The sequence below is a fragment of the Vespula vulgaris genome, chromosome 13 (genome assembly GCF_905475345.1).
Source record: "Vespula vulgaris chromosome 13, iyVesVulg1.1, whole genome shotgun sequence".
Lineage (NCBI taxonomy): Eukaryota > Metazoa > Arthropoda > Insecta > Hymenoptera > Vespidae > Vespula > Vespula vulgaris.
In genome coordinates this window covers 4,845,230-4,867,371 of record NC_066598.1, presented here as the reverse complement: position 1 = coordinate 4,867,371, position 22,142 = coordinate 4,845,230, and the positions used below count along the sequence as shown (strand labels likewise).

Below are 22,142 nucleotides of genomic sequence, written 5' to 3'. Positions count from 1 at the left end.
CTTGGCTTTCGACGGTCGCGTGCTTGCACGCCAGGGGTCCCTTCGTCAAGGCTGGCACGTGGCTGTTTATAATCACCCTTCCACCCCTCATCTACCCATCGAGCCCAACCCCCGCTCTTCTCTTTCCATCGAACTTTACGGTGTAACACCGAAAAACGTCGTGAATATCTTTCCAGTTCTCATCGTTCTGTAAACGTCATCCTTAGGATCGTCATCGTCAAACGTATTTAATTACTCATAAATCTCAATCAAAAAAAGAGAGAGAAAAAGAGAGAAAGAGAGGGAGAAGCCTACGGTGAGGTTACGGGAAAAAGTACAAGGGTTCTTTGAGACGAGGAAACCCTTTGTTCGTAGAAGTGACGTAAAATTACTAATAAAGTCACTACGGGAGAATATGAGAATTTTTTTTCTTTTTTTCTTATTTCTTATCATCTGATTCTTAAAAAGAAACGCGAGATGAAAGAGATATTAGAAAAAAATAAAGGAGATTAGTTACATATGGAGAGGTATATATGTTTTAAAAGTTATGTAGTAGGGTGATAAGCACAAAGGATTACAAAATTTTCGTCTTCTTTTCGAAAACATAATTTCCACATAAAGTATTACAAGAGCGTTCAAATCTGATTGCTTTAAGTGTCGCCGACTTTTTTCTTCTTTTCTTTTTTTTTCTTTTTAAATGGACCACACAGTGTTACGAATTAATATCTCTCTTTTCGGAACGACCCGTCATAAAACATTACGATGGTTCTATTCGAACATTACGAGCTGGTTCTTTATTGAAACAAAAATGAATAAATAAACGAAGCAAAAATTCATCGAATGTGTTGATTAATTATTCAAATTTAAAATCATTGAATTTACAATTATTTGATCATAAGGAAAAAAGAAAAAGTAAACGAATGAAATTTTTTCAATTATTAAAAAACTATCTGACTTTATTTTTTTTTCTTTTTTTTTTATTAGAAACGAAAGAATGATAAAAGAAAAAAAAAGAAGTAAATAAATAGATATTGGAGTATAGGGTTGTCAAGAGGGAAACAAGAAAGAAGTGATAGAGAAAAAGAGGCGTGAAGAGGGATATGGTAGATCGGATACAACAACGGTGAGGGGGAAGGGGGAAGGGTATGGTTTCTATTATAAGGACGTGTGTATGGAGAGAGGAGGGATCGATTGTGGGCCGCGTGCGGCTCGTTAAATCGTTCGCAAACCGAGATGAATAGGAGGGACACGTAGCTGAGATTCTGTGAAATTGTGCGATCACTCGTTATAGAAATCACCAAGAGAGGACGATTGCCCGAGGCCAACCTAACTGGCGTATCTCACATCGTCAAAGAAAACTCAATCATATATATATATATAATTTAAAGAGACTATTTTCTTTCGAAAAATTTAATATAATTTTTAGTTAACCGACGATAAATCTTATTCTTATTTATGTCTTTCTGTAAACGTTGAATATCAAAGATCTGATTACGGATTACCAGAATGGTGTCAGATGTCGAAAATTTGGCCTTGTTTATCGTCGACGATAAATCACTCTATACGAATTCTGGAAAAGTAGGGTAATCAAAAGGGACCACCAGTTGGATGAAAGTGGGATAGAGCTGGAGAAAGTAGACGAGTGTTACTACGATTTAGAGACAGAAAAAGTAGGGTGTCGAGGATTAATATAAATATACTTGATGGCCAGCAATTTCGCCAAGTATGCCATTGACTAATGAATTATATATATATATATATATATATATATATATATAATATAAAGTGTGTATATATACATTATATATATAGTATATATAATAATAATAATAATATATAGATAAATAGATAGATAAATAAATAAATAGGTTCCATTTATTTTTTCAAATAAAAATGAAGGAATATGTGTAAAATGAAAAATTCATTTGTCTTTTTCCTTTTTTTTATTTATTATTATTATTTAAGTTAAATCAACGTAGTACAAATTGGACCTGTATTTATCTACTTACGTTGTCTAATACGAGAAAATTCTCTTTCTTTTTTACATATGGTGGAAACGTTAAAATATGAAACTCGAGATATTTAAAAGTTAAAATATGGTCTGTGTTTTTTTCGTTATATATATTTCTAGATATGGAAAAAATAATATATACTATTTAAACTTTTTAGATTAGTTTCCTCTTGATAATTGTTAGTTCATTAAAAAATTTAGAACAAACGAAAAATCCTATTGCGATGGGTCGGTTGAGAATCATCGATCTTTTAGAAAAAATATCTGAAATAAAAATAGCTTTTAATTTAAAGTTTGAAGTCTACGAATAGATAAATCTGTATATCTCTTTATTTTTTCTTTTTTTTATGAAAAAATCGTCGATTTGATAATTCGATTTGTTCTACTAGACTGCTAAGTCAAAGAATAACAATATTTAGTCGGTATCGTACACGTGTCGAAAGAATAACATATGCGTTGAGATTGGGAGGGACGAGAATAAGGGCCACGTACAAAATGATGCGTTATCCGTAAGGATTAACACCATAAAGGCAAACAATTTCAGAAGGGTGACGGGCATACTATTCGAATAATATAAACGATTACAGGTTGATGTCACGAACGCCGTGAAATAATACTTGAAACGAAACGTGCGAAGAATGTTTGTCAGAGATTTGTAAGAATATCCTCGGAGAAAATAGTTTGCGATTACGTCTGGAAAAATAAAAATTTAAAGGACACGTGCAATCTCTTCTTTAATCTCATTTCTTTATCTTCGTTGTTTATGACAATATGTTTTATAATATAAAAAATTTCTATAAATTTAGTTTCTATTGTTTTTTATAATCATCTTTATATATTTAATGACAATTAAACAATGGAATGTTTATACAAATACATATATTTGTATCTTAAACAAGTACAAGTAACCGAGGGACCTGGATGGATATTTCTTTTTGTGATTAGAGAATTCTAAAAATATATAGATTTCTTTTTATTATGCATTTTTTTATATAATGTATACCTTTTCTATATTTATGTTTAATAGCGTATGCAGAAATATATTTCATATTTTATTTTCTCTGAATATACATAATAATATAGATTAAGAATCATTTAAACGCCTTAATGTCATAATAAAAATACAATAAAAATATTGAAACGTAGGTATAATATTAAATAATTCAATCGGAATATATAATATATACATATATGAATTACATAATTCATTTAAATTTATATTCGTAGATATTCTCATTGCTTTCGGGGAAAAAAAAAATTAAAAAGGAAGTAAATGATATTTTAAAAAAGTACGTAGAATTCATCGAATCATGAAAAATTTTTAATATTCTAAGAGGACCGGAGGAAAATCTAAAATTTATAAAAATTCCCTCGCATTTAATTATTTATAACGAAAGAATATAAAACATTTTTTTCTTTTTATTCATTCCTATAATATTATAAAATAAGAAAATCCATTGGGAATCAATTTCAATGTCATTAACGTATCATTGAATGTAATAAAAATCAAACTATGTAAAATGCAATTTTACCATAATTCCAATCGAAAGATGCAACACCAAAAACATCTTTTCGTAATCGTATTGATAAATGTATTCATGTATATTATTATCTGTTAATTCAATCTGAAAAAAAGAAATCAAAAGAAAGACAATGCAGTAATTACATACTAAAAATAGAATTATTAATAAATTATTGATAAAATTATAGTGATATTTTTCTCCGAAAATAAATCGTACATTTCTTTCAAACTCAATGTCAATGATGTCTTAAAAGATTAGGTATATACGTCTTCTGTATCGAAAAATTGTATTTTGAAAATTTTTTTTCAGGAAAGGAGCAAGATATACTGTAAAACTAATAACTTTATGTTACTTCTTAATGTTTTATTTTAAAAAAAAAAATTTTTCCATTCAATTTGGTTACGTATAGGCTTTGTAATCTACAACTATATTAACCTTCACAGGAAAATCCAGGCAGCATTCTAACTACCTGTAAAAACAAAATTAAAATAAAAATTAAAATAAAAATTATTAAAATTCTAGTACTTCTAAAATAATATTTTAGTCAAGGACCGTCGGCTCATTTTTTTTTAATTTTAATTTTTAATATTTTTCCAAGAAGTTTATAAGTCTGAATTTTAGACGAAAAATTGATACTTTTTCAAAACGACTTATTTTTCTTATTTGTTTGAAATTCAAGAATTTGAGTCGATGATACTTAGCTACAACACTATTTTCCAAGACAGTGCTAAAATTTTAATAATGTTCTTGTTTCTACATGAAGTTAGGATGTTGCTCGTGAAATCTGGATTTTGACGAGTTGTAGATTACAGTCTATATGTTACTAAATTGGATAGAAAAAAGTTTTGTTATGCAAATGAAACCTTAAGCAACTATACGAAATTAGTTTTTTAATTTATTTAATTCCCTTCTTGAAAAGAATTCTCAAAATATTTTTTTGCGTCCAGAATGTATATAACTGCTTAAATGAATCTACGGATTGACATCCTCATTTCATTGCTGAGGTTAGCAAGACCGAAAAAAAAAAACATTGATGACATAGAATTTTCCAAAAGACATAATATCTAAATGTAGTATTTTGTCATATCATTAGAAACAAGGAAAATATTTAAGAATATCAAAGAAAATGATAATACGCGTCTAATTTGCGACATTCCTAGATACACATCAGCCTTTTCATTAACGTTCTTTAAAAAATTTTTATATCGAATATCATGAATACAAAATCATCGAAAGTCTAATACAACAAACGAAAATCGAAAGAAATATCGATTAATAAAAATTCTTTATAAGATAGACAAGTCAATATTACGTTAGAAACTTACTTTAAAAAGAAAGTGAGCTTAATACTAGTTTCGAAAGAATATGAGCAGATTGGATTTGTTATTCTTTCATGTTTCATCCTACTTTTGAGAGTAGAAACAAACATCAAATTTTTAAAAAGTGCTCAATATTTATTTTATATATATATATATATAAAATATTTATATATATATATATATATATATATATATATATATATATATATATACACATACATATATACAGTGAATATTATATAACATATTAATACATTATTTATTATACTATATATAATATATACACATTTTGCATATTTTTAGAGCATATTTACACGCTTTATGTGCATAAATGTCATATACTTCTTGCACATTTATCATGCATAAATATTCGCAATTTAAATTAATAATCTTTTTAATTTTCTAAAATAGAGATAAATAATTCTATAAAATTCTCTCTCTCTCTCTCTTTCTCTTTCTCTCTCTCGCTTTCTCTCTCTCTCTCTCTCTCTCTCTCTCTCTCTCTCTCTCTCTCTCTCTCTCTCTCTCTCTCTCTCTCTCCCTCTTCCTTTACTGCCATGAATAATAATAATACTAAAAAAAAAAGGAAAAGAATATTAACGATCATCTATAAAAAAGAATGATCGCATAAAGCAATCTATATCGAAGGAACGATAACATCCCAGACTAGTCGTCACAGATGCCAGAGAGAATCACAAATAGTATCGCGAGAATATACAAATGTACAATATATCTATATACATACATATAAACATACGTACGTACGCAATCTCGGACTATACACAGTTAGTTTAAAAACAAAACAGAAAACACAAAAAAGAAAAAACAAGACAAAACAAAAAGAGAGAGGAAACAGGAAAAAAGACCAGGAAAAAAACAGAAAAGTGGGGGAGGAAAAAGAAATAAAAATGAATAGAGCAGGAAGGTGGGGGTTGCGGAACAGGGGCAGAAGGGATGGAGTAGAAGGATGGAGTGGGATGTTGGGAGGTGGGATAAATCTGGGTAGGAGTTGGTATCGCGCGTGCACGAGGATGCGCAAGGTAGTTAGGAATTGCGCAAGCGCGGTACAATTTAAATCCTAGAAGGTTACACTTTCGTGTATGTATGTAAGTACGTGGAGTTGAACTAATACATCGATAAATTTGTATATGGGGTTGGAGGCGAGAGTGGGCTCAGGGGTAACAGAGGAATGGAGGAGTCAGGGGTGGCCAGGCAGGCAGGCATATACATACATAGGCTTTCAGTACATACACGTAGATCAGAGAGCGGGTTTCCGCGCAATCAAGAGGTAGGGGGGTGCTTTAGGAGAGTCTCACTCTGGTAACCAAGGTTACGGCACGTAACGCCGCCCACAACCCTCAGGCTGTCTTGTCCGATGTGTTTGCTCGATGATTTTATAACAATTACGGCCTATCCCCGTATTATTGCCTACTCCCTGTGGCAATGCCACATCCCCACACACAGGCACGAGCGTATGCACTCGCCTTGCACGCGCGCAGAGATACACACACATACACACGCATACATACAGATATGTATGTATGGATGTATGTATTGGCGATATATGTATGTACATGTATATATATATATATATATATATATATATATATATATACGTATATATGTATATATACCTATATATATGTATATATATATATATGTATGTATACATGTGTATATGTATATATATATGTATATATATATATGTATATATATACACTTACATAGATGTACATGAATAACTTCTTAGAGACATATAACTATCAACCTCATCATCCTCGTCCTCGTCTATGTCGTCGTTCTCGTCGTCTTCTACTATGAGAAGTTACGACAGTTCCATCAGGAACAACGTTGGTAAGTACTTTACTTGCTACTGCCACTTGTCATCGTTTCCTTTCCTTTTTTTCCTTTTTTCTTTCTTTCTTTTCTTTTTTGCTTTTCTCGGAAACTTCTACGGACACTACTACTGTTACTAGGTATCTAACTGTGGATATCTGATATTGTTCTCATAACTGATCTGGTCTGTTTACTTGTAGCCCTGAAACAGTATTAGTTAAAAGAGACTAATTTGTGTACTTAGATTATCCAATAAGCAGATGAGATTTTGTAATTTTTTTTTCTTTTTCCGTCCTCATCTGTTTTTTTTTGTTTTTCTTGTAATTCTTGATAATATTGTATATATATATTTATGTAATATATTTTTGTTCTTTTATTTTCTTTTATATAGTATCATCCTACAAAATGGGTTATAAAAGGAAAAATTGTAATCGGCTTATCAATAATAGAGAATTTTTTATTTTCAATCACATCATTCGTATGATATTTTATATTAGGCTTACAATTATGAGATGCAAGAAGTTAAAGGTATTTATAAAAAGTCAATATAAGTCTTATTTATTTATTAATTGACTTGTGTCTGTAACGATTTTCATTCTTTTTTCTTTTTTTTTTGTATTTTTCTTTATCTTAATTAACTTATAATCAAAAAATATATATATATAAAAATAGAAACTATAATAGAACGATTTACGATAAATAATATTTGGCGAATAACATGAATATTTTTGGAGCGAAACGCCATAATTAAATTTATTATTAATAGCAATTTTATCTAATAATGAGACTAGCAAATTCGTGTGGTTATTAACAAGACTACAATCCTTAATTTCTAATTTATTCTATAAACGATATCTTTGGAATATAAGAATGTTCTCTTCTTATAATTTCTCGTCGGTTACAAAGCTTTACAGTCAATTTAATTTTTATCGAATATCGTCGAACGGTGGATACATAGGGCGACATCTGAGAACAATGTCGCGAATCTCAACGTTGCCGATAAAAAATAACATGGCGGGAAATGTTTGAAAGGCCGATAACGTTGTAGGGAAGAAGGAAAAAGAAAAAAAAAAAGAAACGAAAGTATTGCAAAAAAAAATACAAATTAATCTTAAAATATATTTTACTAAATGATTCGATGAGACGTATATATATATATATATACATATATGTGTATATCTATCTATATATATATATATATATATAGAATATAAATTAATAATGAGTTTTTCTCGCGCGCGTTAAGTACTATCCTCGAGAATTTTTAAACTAATAGGTTAACGTCAAAACTTCGATAAAGCCTCATGATACGTTCCATAATTGATATCCTTGTGCTTTGAATTAGAATCCTCGTTGAAACTGTCGCTCCCGCAATACATTGAGAATCCACGACGAGATAACTCCTCACCCGGCACAATCGTCGGATTCGTGTAACAAAAATCCGCCATCATATTCGTCTGTCTGCCCAACTGGTTGGACCTGAACAATCGTGGATAAATCATCACTTTTATAATAATTATTTTTTAATATTATCTCATCCTAAATGGAGATCGCAGATTGCGATAGTTATACGAAGAAATCTCGATCATTTTCTTAAATGGTTAGATAAGAGAGAAAGAACAATCGTGTCGCAAGCGCTATAATAAAGATACGCTATCAACGATTATTACCGTCGATGACATTCGTTAAATTCCATAGCGATTAGTCGAAAATGAAAAGGAGGAAAAAAAAAGGAAAGACGAAAACGAAAATATTTCTGAAATTTCTTTTTTCTTTTTTTTTTTTGTTTCCTTGTTCTTTTCTTTTTTTTTCTTTTTTTAAATCGTTCATACGTTTATTATTGCCTATCTGAAATATTTTTCGTCAAATATTTTTATATACGTACACATACTCTCTTTCTATCTCTCTCTTTCTCTTTTCCTTCGTACCTTTCTCGTCATCTTGAATGGACGCGTCGTAGATCAAGTAAAGATGTAGATAATTCCGCCAAAATGAAACTCCGGGTATGCCACTAATACGACGTTTTTATAGTCAGACAACGATATGGATAATACTTTAACCCCTTGCACTTTTATCAAAAAATCGTTCGGAGGTATTACTTGAATCAAAAAGATCTATATTTCCTCGTATTGATTGATCATACTGACGGTTTTTCTTTTTTGTTTTTTACCTCAGTCTCGCGTTTCAAAAAAAAAAAAAGAAAAAAAAAAGAGAGAGAGAACAGGTCGGTACAATGGATTATAAAATATCACACCGTTTCTGATAAGAGGCGAATACGAAACTGCACGATGAAACTGCTCGAACAAAAAGTGCAAGCGGTTTTAACGGGGAGAAGAATATTAAAGAAACGAAAAACAAAATATAACATAACATTTCTCTAGCCCCCTCTCGCTTTCTGATCTTATCCTAGTTAATTTGTCTCGAAAAGAGAGAGAAAAAAAACGAAAAAGAAAAAAAGAAAAAATATATTTCAACCAGAAAAAAGAATTTTCCGAAGGAAATAAGTATAAATATGTATTACTTACTCCGCCTTAGCGAGACGTTTGATTTTGCAATAAAAAATGCAAAGTAAGCAGAACGTCAGCAGATGCAGACCCAATCCGACGCCACAGGCTATGTAAAAGTATAGAGAGAGATCTTCTAGGGTGTCCTATAAAAAGAAAAAAAGAAAAAGAAAGAAAACATACCGATATATATGATCGGATTGGATCGGATTAGATCAGATCGTGACATCATTCGATAGAATAGGTGAGAGTTTAGTCGATCCGGGACATTCTTGGAAAAGAAAATTCCTCGCGTATCTTTCAGCCTACGTACTTACTTCCTTACGTGCCATCGACGAATGAAAGCATTTCATGCATAACGTTATGAAATCTTCGTTAGTAATTTCGAGAAGGAGAAAAGGAAACGTTTCGGATCGTTGAATGCGTCGCGTATGGATTAACTTTCATCGTTCTTTCACAAAAAAAAAGAAAAAAATAAACTACGCACGTTAATCATCACCGAACAATGTATGTCCTCGTTTGTATGTGTACATTTTACTGTTTGTGCGTGCATCTTACTATTTGTTCTTTAAATTCTATATATATATATATTTAAAGAACAAATATATATATAGAGAAAAAAAATAAATAATTAATTAAAAAAAGGACTTGCACCATTCGACCTCGACAACGGACTTCTCTCACAATGATGCGTTAGCGTTAGTAATTAAAAATCAACATCTCATTAAAAATCCATTTGAATCAGTCGGCCTCGACTTTTCTTTTTCCTTCTTTTTCTATTTTTTCTTCTCTCGCTTTAATCATCAAACCGAAAACGATTTTCTCATACCTTGACGAATTTGAAAGAAAAAAGAAAAAACGCGGGAAATTGCGCAGTACATCCGGTTAGACCAGGCGAATCGAAAAAGCGGAAGTCCGCCGTTCGAATTACGAATATTTTCTCGATCATTATTATCGGGTATATATTTCAAGGAGTCTTTCTCTTTCTCTCTCTCTCGTATTTTCTGATTCGTAAACAAAGAGAACGCGGCTACTCTTCTTTTTTGTTTTCTTAATATTCCTTTTTTCTTTTCCTTTTTTTTTTTTAAACAAAAATTGACAAAAAAAAAGTTGTACAATTCTTTTTTTTTTTTTTTCTTTCTCTCCGCAGATTTTCTCACAAAGGGCAAGATGATTCATTGAGATTCTACGTTTGCTGTTAAGGAGTTCTTGGAAAGCGAATAATTCACGACGTAAACATTATACCGCGAAGGAAAGGTATTCTAAGCATGGACACGAATGGTCCGTCTCGCATGAAAATGCACGTCTAATTACATCTCGAACAACGTCGTAATAATAATGACAGAATATCAAAACTAACTAATTAAATAACTAACTAACTAACGAACGAATGAACGAACGAACGAATAAATAAACGAACTAATATTAACAAGTTTATCTTTCGCAACCTGAATAATTCTCCACATGATTTTCTTTCTGATAACGAGACACTGTGTTTTTCAAAAGAAAGAGAAAGAGTGAGTGAGTGAGTGTGTTATGTGTGTGTATGTGTGTGAGAGAGAGAGAGAGAGAGAGAGAATAAAATAAATAGATTATAAAGAAAACGATCGACACTCACAACTTACCATTACAAATGAGAACCGATCGATAAGAATACGAGTGTGCGTTGATGCGCTGACGTATCCTTAGCGTGTAAATTGATGATCGTAATCAAGATATCGGTATCAAGCTGTTATCATCGTTGACCTCGCATCTTCTATGATCGAGTACCATCCTCAAGACATTTTTTGGTTTTTTTTTTTTTAGACAAGAATTTCTCCCTTATTCCTTTTGCACTTTCTTTCTCTGTTCTCGAACGAGTGAAAGAAAAAGAAAAAAAAAGAAGAAAATGAAAAATCAATCTTTTAAAATAGAACAACGTCGGTACGTGAACTTTTATTATTATATTTGTTGAATACGTTTTTTTTCGATCGATATTTTGAATGAGTGAAACCAAGTATGAGAAAGAAAAGAAGCCGGGTCTTCGACCGAACAAATTTCAAAGAAGAACACAGAGAACTGAGCGGGAGCACGCACGATAACGTAATAAAGTACGCTAACGGCGACGCCCGTCGAACGAGCGACGCTGATAAAGACCCTCCTCCTCCGATCTGTGTATCTACGTAGGTACCTTTGTCGCAACATACGGGAGTCATGTGTACGTACACACACGTGTATATATATATATATATATGTGTGTGTATATATAATAAATACTTCATCGATGAACAATATATATGTACGTGTGTTGCTTTCGTCGAAGCACCTGTGTAGCTATATGTCCACTTTCCTTCTTCTTACACCTTCTGATGTTTCTACTTGTTACTACTTATTATAGTAAACCCGCGTTCCGCCTTCCTACGCGATTACTTCTTCTCTAGTTAGATACTTTCACTGCACACTTCATGATGTTTTTAAGTTTCCCTTGTTATCAAACATGTCTCTTGAAGTATTGTGGCATAGTTTATTTCAGTAGTATGTAAACATTGTAAGTTTACTGTTGTGTTCCAATGAGGTCATCCATACCTTTCCTACATCGTTTATTTGCGATTAGATCGATTCGTTAGATTATAAATATTGCATTTATGAAGTAGGATCTATGCTGTCGGCAATTTTGACAGAGTTATATTTGGCTGATATTTTAATCGTATTATAAAATATTTTTGATTTTTATTTCATACCATTGGAATTATATATATATATCTTTATGAATTCATTCGACGTACACTAGTCAAATTGGTTTATAAAATAATTATTATATCATCTGCACCATAATATTTCAAATTTATACTATTCTTATATAATATCAATGTTCGTTAGGTTTTCACTAACTTTTGGTAATAATATACGAAACTGCATAAACCAATGCAAGATATAAGGTAATGCCATACTTATACCTATATATAAGTTATATGGTATAGGCTGCGTAGAACCAAACGGACAAAACCATAAACCTCTTCTTGTGGCATCGCGAATGTGATGACTTAGGAAACTTGCAGACACGATCCACGAGTATTGATTCAATGATGGACAGTTGAAAGTTATCGAACTCAAAATCATAATGAGCCATAACAAAATAGGAATGGTGGTACAATGCAAGAATGGTCGTTTGTTTAAATTTGTGGCATCCTAAAAGAAATGACAGGAGTTATAATATCAATATGTTTTTGTTATTACAAATAAGATAAATCAATAAAAATTCTTACGTTTAATTTCCAACTACGCGCAGCTAGAAAATGATCTAGGTCGATGAAAGAAGATAAGGCAAATGAGAAAAATATATCATGCAAGTTTTGTACAAAAGACTTCTTTGATAAAATTAAGATCAACGTCCATGTTAAACCACCCACAATAGCATGAGTTAAATTATCTAAAATTGCACGTGCCACTGCAGTATGAACATATTTTAAAGACGTGTCACCCATAAACGAACTTATACCTATTAAACTTGTAAGTCCTATTTTCAAAATCAAGTTCCATTTTTTATATACTATCATATTAAATACAATAGAATTATTCACAAATGTTCAAACTATTATAACCTGTCAAAAATGACATAGTAAAGCTTATAACATAAAAAATCACTTATTATACAAACATTACATCAACAAATTAGTTGAGAAATAGTTTTTAATTTTTCTATAATTTTTTGATATAATAAACTGACAATCATGGTAATAGAAAAAAAAAGAAATCTTCGTAGGAAAAATATTAAAAAACTTATTGACAGAGGATCTTCATTTCGTTTGATTACAGGAACTTTAATCGCAGTATGTTTCCAGTTATTTTTGCGGGAAATAGAAGACAAAGTTATTCTAATAAATGTCAAACATATCTTTTTTATCTTGATCTATTAAAATTAGATGGTATGTTCGTTTTATCGTGAACTTTTATCCATCCTAAACATCCTCGTTTTAAAACGTTATTTCTAATATACGTGTATCACACGACAGTCATTTTAAATTTGATGTTATGGCGACGAAGAGTTGGCAATAGAACAATAATGCGCATGCGCGTAGTTGTATCCTGACTGCAGAGGAAGCGACATATGTATTCGAATACAAAACGATTTCTAGTAATTCTTATTTCAGCCGTTGGTCGAGCGTGTCCAGTGCGTAAAAGCCAGCAGAAGATATCCACCAAATGCTAAGAGTCGTGCCGATGTGTCAGAGAAATTTTATGATTGCAGTACTGTATCATATATTGTATACAGCACTCTCGTGTATGACGTTCTATCGAGATGGTTCCGTCAAGTGGTGAGATATAATTATAGGAGCGGTGTTTTTCCAAGCCGATTGTAATGGTATAATAAAATATATCATTGCAAGGAAGGCTATCTTTCTATTTACGGATGTTTATAATTGGCATGTTTCACGGCTGTGAAAATGGAAGTGGAGAACACAGCCAAACGGGACGATGTTCAACGTTTAACAGATGATTCCGAAAAAGTTACTGAAGAAAATAAAGAGAGTAATATCGAGAATATCGATAGAGAATCATCATCGTATTTTATATCAACTGAAAATGTAGAAGAAAAATTACCTGACGTGGAAACTCGTCAGTCCTATACAAATTCCACGTTAAGTGAACAAACAGAAAAAGAGAATCTCACATTGAATGATAATTCAGATAAGAGAAATATTGACAAGGAACATTCAGGAAATTTTTCCTCCTTAGATAATAAAGATTACGATGAGGAATGTAAGACTGATTCGACGGAAAAGAAGATAGAAGATGCTAGTAATATTCAAACGCCTCAACCTCCATTAGTATTTACAATTGACTTTGGTAACAACAAAGAAGTTGACAAAGTCAAATATCAGAATCTATTTGAGAGATACAATGCAAGACATAGACGAAATCTTTCTACATCTAAGGTGAATAACTTGGCATATTGTTATATTCTGATGATTATAAATAAACGACAATGATTATATATTGAGTTTTATTGTAATTAATTTTTAGGTAGAAGTAAGTGGGAAAAAAGGAAGTGCGTTAATGTCTCCTAACTTGGTACAAAAGCAAAAGATTCCTAGTACCCATTCTGAAGGTTATTTCAGCAGCGAAGATGATACAAAACGCAAAACCGATTCATTGACAGAAAAGTTAAAACAACTAAGTAATTTTTTTTCTTTGATTAAAATTATATCACTTGATTTAAATCTGATAAATTACATCATTGGCTTCCTTCAGATACCATCAAATCTTTTTGTAGATAAAATCTGAATAAACAGAAATAAATTATCACATTTACATCTTAGCTCACATTTACATCATAATTCTAAAAGATCTATTTTTATTGATTGCATTTCTGTGAATATATATATATATATATATATTTCTCTTACATACAAATATAAGAATACTTTTATAAATTTCGATTGGTATACTATGTATTTGAAGCCCATATTTGTAAAGCATGAGTCATGATGAAATCATCTTTACCTGGCTTTTTAGTATTCTTCACAAGTACATTCAATATGCCTTGAGTAATGCATGCCTATAAATATATTAACGGATTCAAGATCATATTTATGCATACTAAAGATATAAATTTTTGTAAGTTAATATAATATAATTAATATTTATATATTTTTGTTATTTTAAAGGTACAAAATGCATTCATAGAACGCATTCTCTCTCAAAGAAATCAGATATTGATTTCAAATTACGTGATGCACCAAATAAACAAGAATTAATGACAAGGTCTTGTGATGAACATACAGGAGATGCGAAATTATCGCGGCAAAATCTTTCATTGGAACTTGATTATGCGTCAAAGTCTAACATGAAAACATATTGGACATCTCAAAAATCCGCAACTATCAATGATTTAAGTCATGTTGAAGCATGTAATTATGATGATGACTCAAATGAAAAATCATATACAAAGAATATAGAATATATTGCCAGCGACAATACATACGATGATGAAAATTATTTTGAAGCATCTATGAATAGCTATTCCCAGAAAACGTCAAATATTAATTATACTTTAAACGATTATAATTTTGAAAATCCAATTCCAAAAGATATCAATTTGTCTAGCAGTGTTAGTTGTACCATGGATTTAAATATTAGCAACATAGAAGAAGATACAAATTTAGATGTATTTAATGTGAGTAACATTGATGTCGGTTCTGATGGAGCAGTAAGTGAGGCTGGAACATACACCATTCATAAAGATTATACAGATGAAGAAAAAGCAAGGATGGATATCGATAAAGTTTTCAGTGTCGGCGTTTTAACGGAAGAAGAAAATAATGAATCTTATGTTCATAGTTTTAAGGTATATAGTTAAACAAGCTTAAATAAAAGTATTGTAGCATATTTTAATAAGAACTTTTTTTATAGATGAGTATTTCACGGGATAATAATACATGGATATCAGAGTGGGCTACTCAAGTTGCAGAACATAATTCTTTACCACCAGCAATTGGCGGTCCTACTGGTCGTACTCCTCCTTTAAGTCCATCAAAGATACCATCTCCAATCCATTCTAAAAGTCCAAGAATGGCACGTTATCGACATGTATGTATTTACAAAAATGTGAATAGAAAATTAATTCAAATATAAATATTTAAAATTTATACAGGAACCAAGCGATAACAGTATGGACACAGAATCATATCTACGGATAAAGGAAAGAATAGATTTAATATCGAACCAACATAGCTTAATTGATTCTGGTGGTGAATCTGATGAGGACACAAGCAATAGTTATAATACACCACCACATAGCTCGCAACGAACACCAGTACATAATTCTCTAGCAAGGCGTAGTAGTCTGTCTGAATCTTTATTCAGAAGAATTAATACCAATGATAATCGAAGAAGTGTTCGTAAATATTATAACTCAGATAAATCAAAGACTGAAGATGGTGGTACAGAGTTATTAAAGAGTCCGTCCCGAACTTTAGCATCTCTTTATTTGGGAAGGAGAAGTAGTTCCTTGGACAGGTAATTCAAATAATAAATTATTTACATGTGCTAATATACTAATTCTCTCACTAAAAAATATTTATATGTTATTACAGAAAAGATTACACTTCCGATACTACAGAATCAAACACGTCCAGAAAAAATAGTATGAAATATTCTACCAAGGATGATGCCAAACATACCAATAGTCCTGTTTTAAATCGCCTAAGGCCGTCTACACCAAAATTAACAAACAGTCCTATTGCATCTCGTAAAACATCATCAATGAAAATTATTAATTCGCCTATGTTAGAAAGAGCTAAACATTTGACAAAATCTATGCCACAAGCAAAAAATATAGGATATTTTACTTGCGTTGAAAATAGGTATTCATCATTATTACATTTATTTGTACATTAAGATTTAATTTCTATACATATTACAAACCATGCTATACATTTTTAGTCCGTATATGTTAAGAAAATCAAATAGCGCTACCAATTATCATGAAGGAAGTTCTATTCATAATAAAGAAATTTCTGTAAGTTCTGGGATACCACGAAATTGTCTTGAATTGCAACGGCAGTTAAATATACAAAGATCATCAAGTAATGCTAGTATTGGAAATATAAAATCTCAGGCCATACTATCTCGACATAGTAGCTTTAATAGTAGTGATGTGGATAGAATTTCTACTAGGAATAAATTCCTTGTTGCTTCCGATAGTAGCAGTGAAACTGGAGAACAACAATCAAAATCTCCTATACATCCTATTTCTTCTGGGATTAAATTCAATAGAGCATTTAGCATAAGAAGAGCAAGGTATTGACAAAATAATACATTTCTTATAAATATATGAAAATATATATTATCGAACAAAAAATCATTATCTACATTTTGATAAAACATGATCATAATATTTATAGATTAAATTGTGAATCTGATACAACACCAAATACGACGCCAGAAGAAAGACGTCGAAAAGCTCAGACTGATGTTAAGGCTACAACATCAATAAATAAACAGCAAAGTTATCAACGTGGAAGAACAAGTAGTGTTAGTGCTTTCAATAAAGATGCATTAAAAGCATCAGAACCCTCAAAATCCAGAACACCATCTATTTCCAGGAATGATGCTTGCAGAGTATGCATAAGAGCACCAAAAAGTTCTTACGTAAGTTTAAAAGTTAAGAAATAGAATCAAAAAATAAACACTAAAATATAAAATACCATTATTATCTGTAGCATGCTTCTACTGGACAAAGAAGTGCACAGAAATCTAACAAAGAAACTAAAAACTCTGGTAGAAGTAATTCAACGCTTACATCAAAAGAGGTAGAGTTTCAAAATTGGAAAAGAAGAAAAAGTTATGATCCGATGAAAGCAGCTGCAGAAGGAAGAAAAAAACTTGTTGATGGTTCGAAAAAACATCACAGTACTGAAGATAGCTCCGGAAAGTATGTATTTATTGCAAGAATCAATGCTTTCAACTAAATTTATAGCAATAAATATTAAAATAAAATTTTTTCAGTCATGATAATTCTGTGTTACGCTCAGCTAGTTTTCATGGAACCGGTGGTACTCTTTCATTAGCAAATGAGTGGTCTGATAATGAATTAAATTACTCTCAAGATGAAAATCAAGCACCTCCTCCGTGTAGCCTACAATTGGTATGGAAATATATTTTCAAACATTTTGAAAAAAATATATTTTCTGATTCTTGTAATTCAAGATACATCGTTTCTTTGAATTCATATAGGAAAGCGATAGCGATCTAGAAACCTCATCATATTTACAAACAACTCAAAATGTTGTCTCAGCAATGTCAGCACGTATGACAGGATATCATCCATCATTAGCAGATTCTGACAATGAAAGCGATGATGATACCAGTCAAAGTTTACATCAAAACACGTCAAAAGTAACCCATCAACCTAGTGACACAGAAACAAGTGATGAACAACATGTTACACAACCCCCAATTTCTAATACTAAATATAATAGAGCATTTAGGTAAATATATAATATAATTTTCGTACATCAGATAAATTCTATTGATGTGTATTAACATTGTATGTAGTTTACGTAGGGCAAGACTAGAACCACAACCAACAAAATCAATGAATTCAAGTATGAATAAACCCAAAGTTGCACAGGAAACACGTGCGAAGTTAGAACATAACACTAGTATAAATAGAACTGATTCAGGACGTTTCAGCATGCGAGCTAATAGAATCTCAAGTGCTGTAAGTTTTAATACCAAACATTTATGAATCTCTCTCTCTCTCTCTCTCTCTCTCTCTCTCTCTCTCTCTCTCTCTCTCTCTCTCTGTCTGTGTGTGTGTGTGTGTGTGTGTGTGTGTGTGTGTGTGTGTGTGTGCGTGCGTGCGTGCGTGCGTGCGTGTGCGTGCGTGCGTGTGTAAAATAATAATAATAAATATATTTTAGGGCCTTAAAGGTAAGCCAAAGGAAACAAAGAAACCTGTTATACCAAATGCAAGAGAAGTAGAAATGCAAAATTGGAAACGTCGTAAGAGTTATGATCCCATGAAAGCAGCATTAGAAGGACGAAAGAAAGCTAGTTTATCAAAGAAATGTACTAATTCAAATCTCTCACCAAGGTACAGTTTGAAATATTTTTTTTACATAAAAGAAAATATAAAACCGTTCATTTCATTGTCTTATTAATCATATAAGTAATCATTTCACTATGTTGGTAGGACTGATAGCGATCGATAATGTAAAGATAGAGATCGTCGATGCAAGCAAGTGGTACGATAAAAACTTGTTTGAATTTTATGAGCTTCTAGATTTTTTCAAGAGATATTATGATTGTCTGAGATTGATGACTATTTTTATATACGACAAATCTCTCGAAAAAATCAATAAGTAATAACTCTGCTTCCTGATTCTGCTCGTTGTTTACATTCGTTGGCATCCAGGAATCAAGAAGTGTTCATTGTACAAATTATCTGGGACGAATCTGTTAACAGAATTTTATTTGTTCACTATCGATTCCTGGTCAATTTAATAAGCACTAGTTTTTTTCATAACACACTTATAATATCCATTAAGTGCTTTTACTTCATCAATATTATGTGTCTATCAATTGCAATAAGAAACTCAGTCAGATGCACAATGCTGTAATTTCGTTTCACTTTGCCAAAATTTCAGTCATGTTAGAGCTTTTATGGTGTGTGTGTGTGTGTGTATATATATATATATATACACATCTTTTTTTTTTTTTTTTTTTTCCAGTGAAATATCTGTAAAGCAATCTAAAAAGCAATGACATTTATATGTAAATTATAATATTTCGCTTTTATGATAAAAAATTGATTCTTTGAGAAACTAAATTTAAAAAAATGAATACTTGTGTTTAGTAATTTATTTGGATTAATATTTTTATTGGTTTTTAATTATTTTCTTTCTTTTTTCAGTTCTGTATTAAACTTTGTTTTGCATTTGCCAGTGGCATTGAAAAAAAATTTTATGTTTTAAGCAGTATGAATATTTAAAGCTTCAATTCTTGTTTTATTTATGGAATTATAAATTTACTTATTATGTATTATTTTTTAGCCATGTAGCTAGATCACAAAGTTTCCATGGTTCAGTGGGTCTAGGCAGTGGAGACTGGAGTGATGAAGAATTAGCTATATCTGCAGATGAAGCTCCTCTTTACTAAATCAGATAGCATCTGTCTCTAGGATTAAAATGTGCAACTATGTCGAAAGTAAGATAAAATCAATTTTTATAGACCTTGATGTACATAATTAAACTAACAGAAGTTACTTTGCAAAATGTTTTATGCACTCGTAATCAGTTTCAGAAACGGGGAAAAAAGAAAAAAAAGGAAAAAAAAAGCTGTAGCTAAACATTTTATATATTAAAAATTTGTATAACCTGCAATATATGATATAGAGAGATATCTAGTTTGATTCCATTATTTAAACTTTTTATTGATGTAAACATTGTGACCACATTAATTTTGTTTTCTTTTACATTAGAAAAGACTAAACAAATATTATGCAATACATATGTAGTAATTGAAACTTTGGTGCTTATCACTATAATCTCTCTCAAAAATAATTATAAAACTAATTTATTTAATTAATTTATCTATGATCGAATATATTTTATATTAATTAAATAGTTTATAGCCTTCAGTACTTATGTAATAATGTTATAGCATAATGAATATATATATACCTTTCTATGCTTGATACATTGAAAAGAAATTTCTAAGAAATCTTATCTTTCATGACAAAATGCTCTCTATGTTATTGTATTACAGATGCAAATTTTTTTAATTTATTCATTTATCGATATAACAATTGTAGAACGGTGTATTTCATGTGAAATTATATACCATAAAAAAGAAATTGAAAATTTTATAGTCAACTAATAATTTGCTTTGCTATATAATTACGAGTGCACGTACATATGTCGCTTAAACTATAACTAAAATAAATTAAAAAAAAATTTTGTTTTGATAAAATGAATTATTTTTTTATTTAATAAAATGAATGTGATTATTATATACTTTACAGTAATACAATAAGTATTGTAGTTTACTATTGATCTAATTAATTTACATGCTTCTTTTCATCTAAGCTGTGTAAATAATAGTAAACCCATTAAATTGATCCTAAAAATTAAACATGTTTATATAGTTTGTTGAACGTTATGATCTAAAGATACAAAATTATAGCATTAAATATAAGCTATTCATTACATATTTAATATCATTCAAATATCACTACATCTTCCAAAAAAATTTTTTTATTGTTGTTCAGAAAATTCTATTACACGTTTGTTGTGCCTGTGTTGCTCTATTACAAATTTAATAATAATTTTGCATCCCGTAACAGATACATTTTGTCATACTCCAAAAGCAAATATAAAAGAATTATCGTATACTTAGCTTTGAAGATTGTAAATTAATCAAAAATTAAAAAATTTAAGTTAAACTTTTATTGCACAATTTTATAAAAATCAAAAAACATTTTTCCATTTATTATCTATCATACACATATTATTGGGAATATATTGCAATGATAAAAATAAGAAGAAAAATATAAATCTTCCTTATAACAATAACCTCTAAAGACAAGTAATTGTAATTGCATCTTTTCCCAATATTTCTTCTTTCTTTTTTTTATTTTTTCTTCTCTTTGTTGGTAAAATACATAACATTATAAACAATATCTACTAAGAACTAAATATATAATTCAATACAAAAAATATATTCATTTTCTAATAGATAAAATTAAAAATTCTAGTAAGTTACTACAATTAAATATCATTAATAACAACTTGAGGAAAGATAATTTTTATATCTTGCATTAAATTAAAAAAAAAGGTGCTAAGTAAACAATTAATTGCAACGGTCATCAAACGCGGCTATATAAATATAGTCGAAAAATTAAACATGAAATTATTATTAAATATTGATTAGCTATTCATACTATATAGAATTTAATCTTCTAAAGTTGGTACTGATATATTATGAAAAAAATTAGCTTATTTTTTACTTGTGATATGAATTATACTCTCTGTATACTTTATATAGTACGTTATATATAGACAATTGTACTAGGAACAAATTATTATAGTATATAAGCTCTTATATGATAGTATATACATATATATATATATAGGTTTTTATTTTTTAATTCCATATCAATGTTGACATGTTCTTCCCTGCAAATGTGAATGGGCTTCCAATGAGAAGATCATTGTGTAACTATGAAACAAATATTTTGTTAATTCCTACAAAACTTAAAAAAGGACAATGGTTTTATTAATCATGTCCTATAATGTCTCTTTAACGATCGCTGAAATATATATTTACTCGTGCTTTTTGATTTACAAGAACCAAAGTATGCTACAATTGGAATATTTGATAAATCATATTTAATATAATTTATATCAACTTATATTAATTTATACTAACATTTAATGAATTATGTTAAGTCAACTGTGTTAAAATATAAGTTATGAATTAAATT

General features: G+C 30.2%; 2 protein-coding genes and 1 long non-coding RNA gene across 7 annotated transcripts; 2 read left to right on the top strand and 1 right to left on the bottom strand.

Annotated features, from left to right (window-relative positions):
- Window positions 1–8,001: 8,001 nt before the first annotated feature.
- LOC127068380 (transmembrane protein 267) lies at window positions 8,002–13,144 on the bottom strand. 2 transcript variants are annotated; one of them, XM_051004482.1, is made up of 4 exons: window positions 12,418–13,144; window positions 12,109–12,340; window positions 10,798–11,742; window positions 8,002–8,147 (listed from the first exon to the last, which is right to left on the bottom strand). In XM_051004482.1, the coding sequence occupies exons 1-3, from the start codon at window positions 12,706–12,708 to the stop codon at window positions 11,681–11,683; spliced, it is 585 nt and encodes a 194-aa protein (XP_050860439.1). In that variant the 5' UTR covers window positions 12,709–13,144; the 3' UTR covers window positions 8,002–8,147; window positions 10,798–11,680. The 2 variants fall into 2 exon arrangements, with proteins under 2 accessions (XP_050860439.1, XP_050860438.1); XM_051004481.1 differs by having other exon boundaries at window positions 10,798–12,340.
- On the top strand, window positions 9,354–10,748 carry LOC127068390 (uncharacterized). The gene is made up of 2 exons (XR_007782910.1): window positions 9,354–9,679; window positions 10,323–10,748. It is a non-coding gene; the product is annotated as an uncharacterized LOC127068390 (long non-coding RNA).
- Window positions 13,145–13,289: 145 nt separating the features above from the next.
- On the top strand, window positions 13,290–22,082 carry LOC127068368 (uncharacterized). 4 transcript variants are annotated; one of them, XM_051004453.1, is made up of 15 exons: window positions 13,290–14,088; window positions 14,177–14,330; window positions 14,821–15,500; window positions 15,566–15,742; window positions 15,807–16,171; window positions 16,249–16,518; window positions 16,598–16,954; window positions 17,059–17,305; window positions 17,377–17,588; window positions 17,663–17,801; window positions 17,891–18,144; window positions 18,212–18,377; window positions 18,580–18,752; window positions 18,852–18,903; window positions 19,711–22,082. In XM_051004453.1, the coding sequence occupies exons 1-14, from the start codon at window positions 13,597–13,599 to the stop codon at window positions 18,868–18,870; spliced, it is 3,705 nt and encodes a 1,234-aa protein (XP_050860410.1). In that variant the 5' UTR covers window positions 13,290–13,596; the 3' UTR covers window positions 18,871–18,903; window positions 19,711–22,082. The 4 variants fall into 4 exon arrangements, with proteins under 4 accessions (XP_050860410.1, XP_050860409.1, XP_050860408.1 ...); XM_051004451.1 differs by lacking the exon at window positions 18,852–18,903 and having other exon boundaries at window positions 13,291–14,088; window positions 19,711–19,864; window positions 19,955–22,082; XM_051004452.1 differs by lacking the exon at window positions 18,852–18,903 and having other exon boundaries at window positions 16,613–16,954.
- The last annotated feature ends 60 nt before the right edge of the window (window positions 22,083–22,142 follow it).

What these genes read in the sequence shown, in the direction of transcription:
- LOC127068380 (XM_051004481.1), bottom strand. Translation starts at nt 12,708, where the DNA reads ATGATAGTATATAAAAAATGGAACTTGATTTTGAAAATAGGACTTACA. An exon ending in CGCGTAGTTGGAAATTAAAC is followed by an intron (nt 12,341 to 12,417) that starts GTAAGAATTTTT and finishes CATTTCTTTTAG; the next exon opens with GATGCCACAAATTTAAACAA.
- LOC127068368 (XM_051004451.1), top strand. Translation starts at nt 13,597, where the DNA reads ATGGAAGTGGAGAACACAGCCAAACGGGACGATGTTCAACGTTTAACA. An exon ending in GAAATCTTTCTACATCTAAG is followed by an intron (nt 14,089 to 14,176) that starts GTGAATAACTTG and finishes ATTAATTTTTAG; the next exon opens with GTAGAAGTAAGTGGGAAAAA. An exon ending in AATTCAAATCTCTCACCAAG is followed by an intron (nt 18,753 to 19,710) that starts GTACAGTTTGAA and finishes ATTATTTTTTAG; the next exon opens with CCATGTAGCTAGATCACAAA.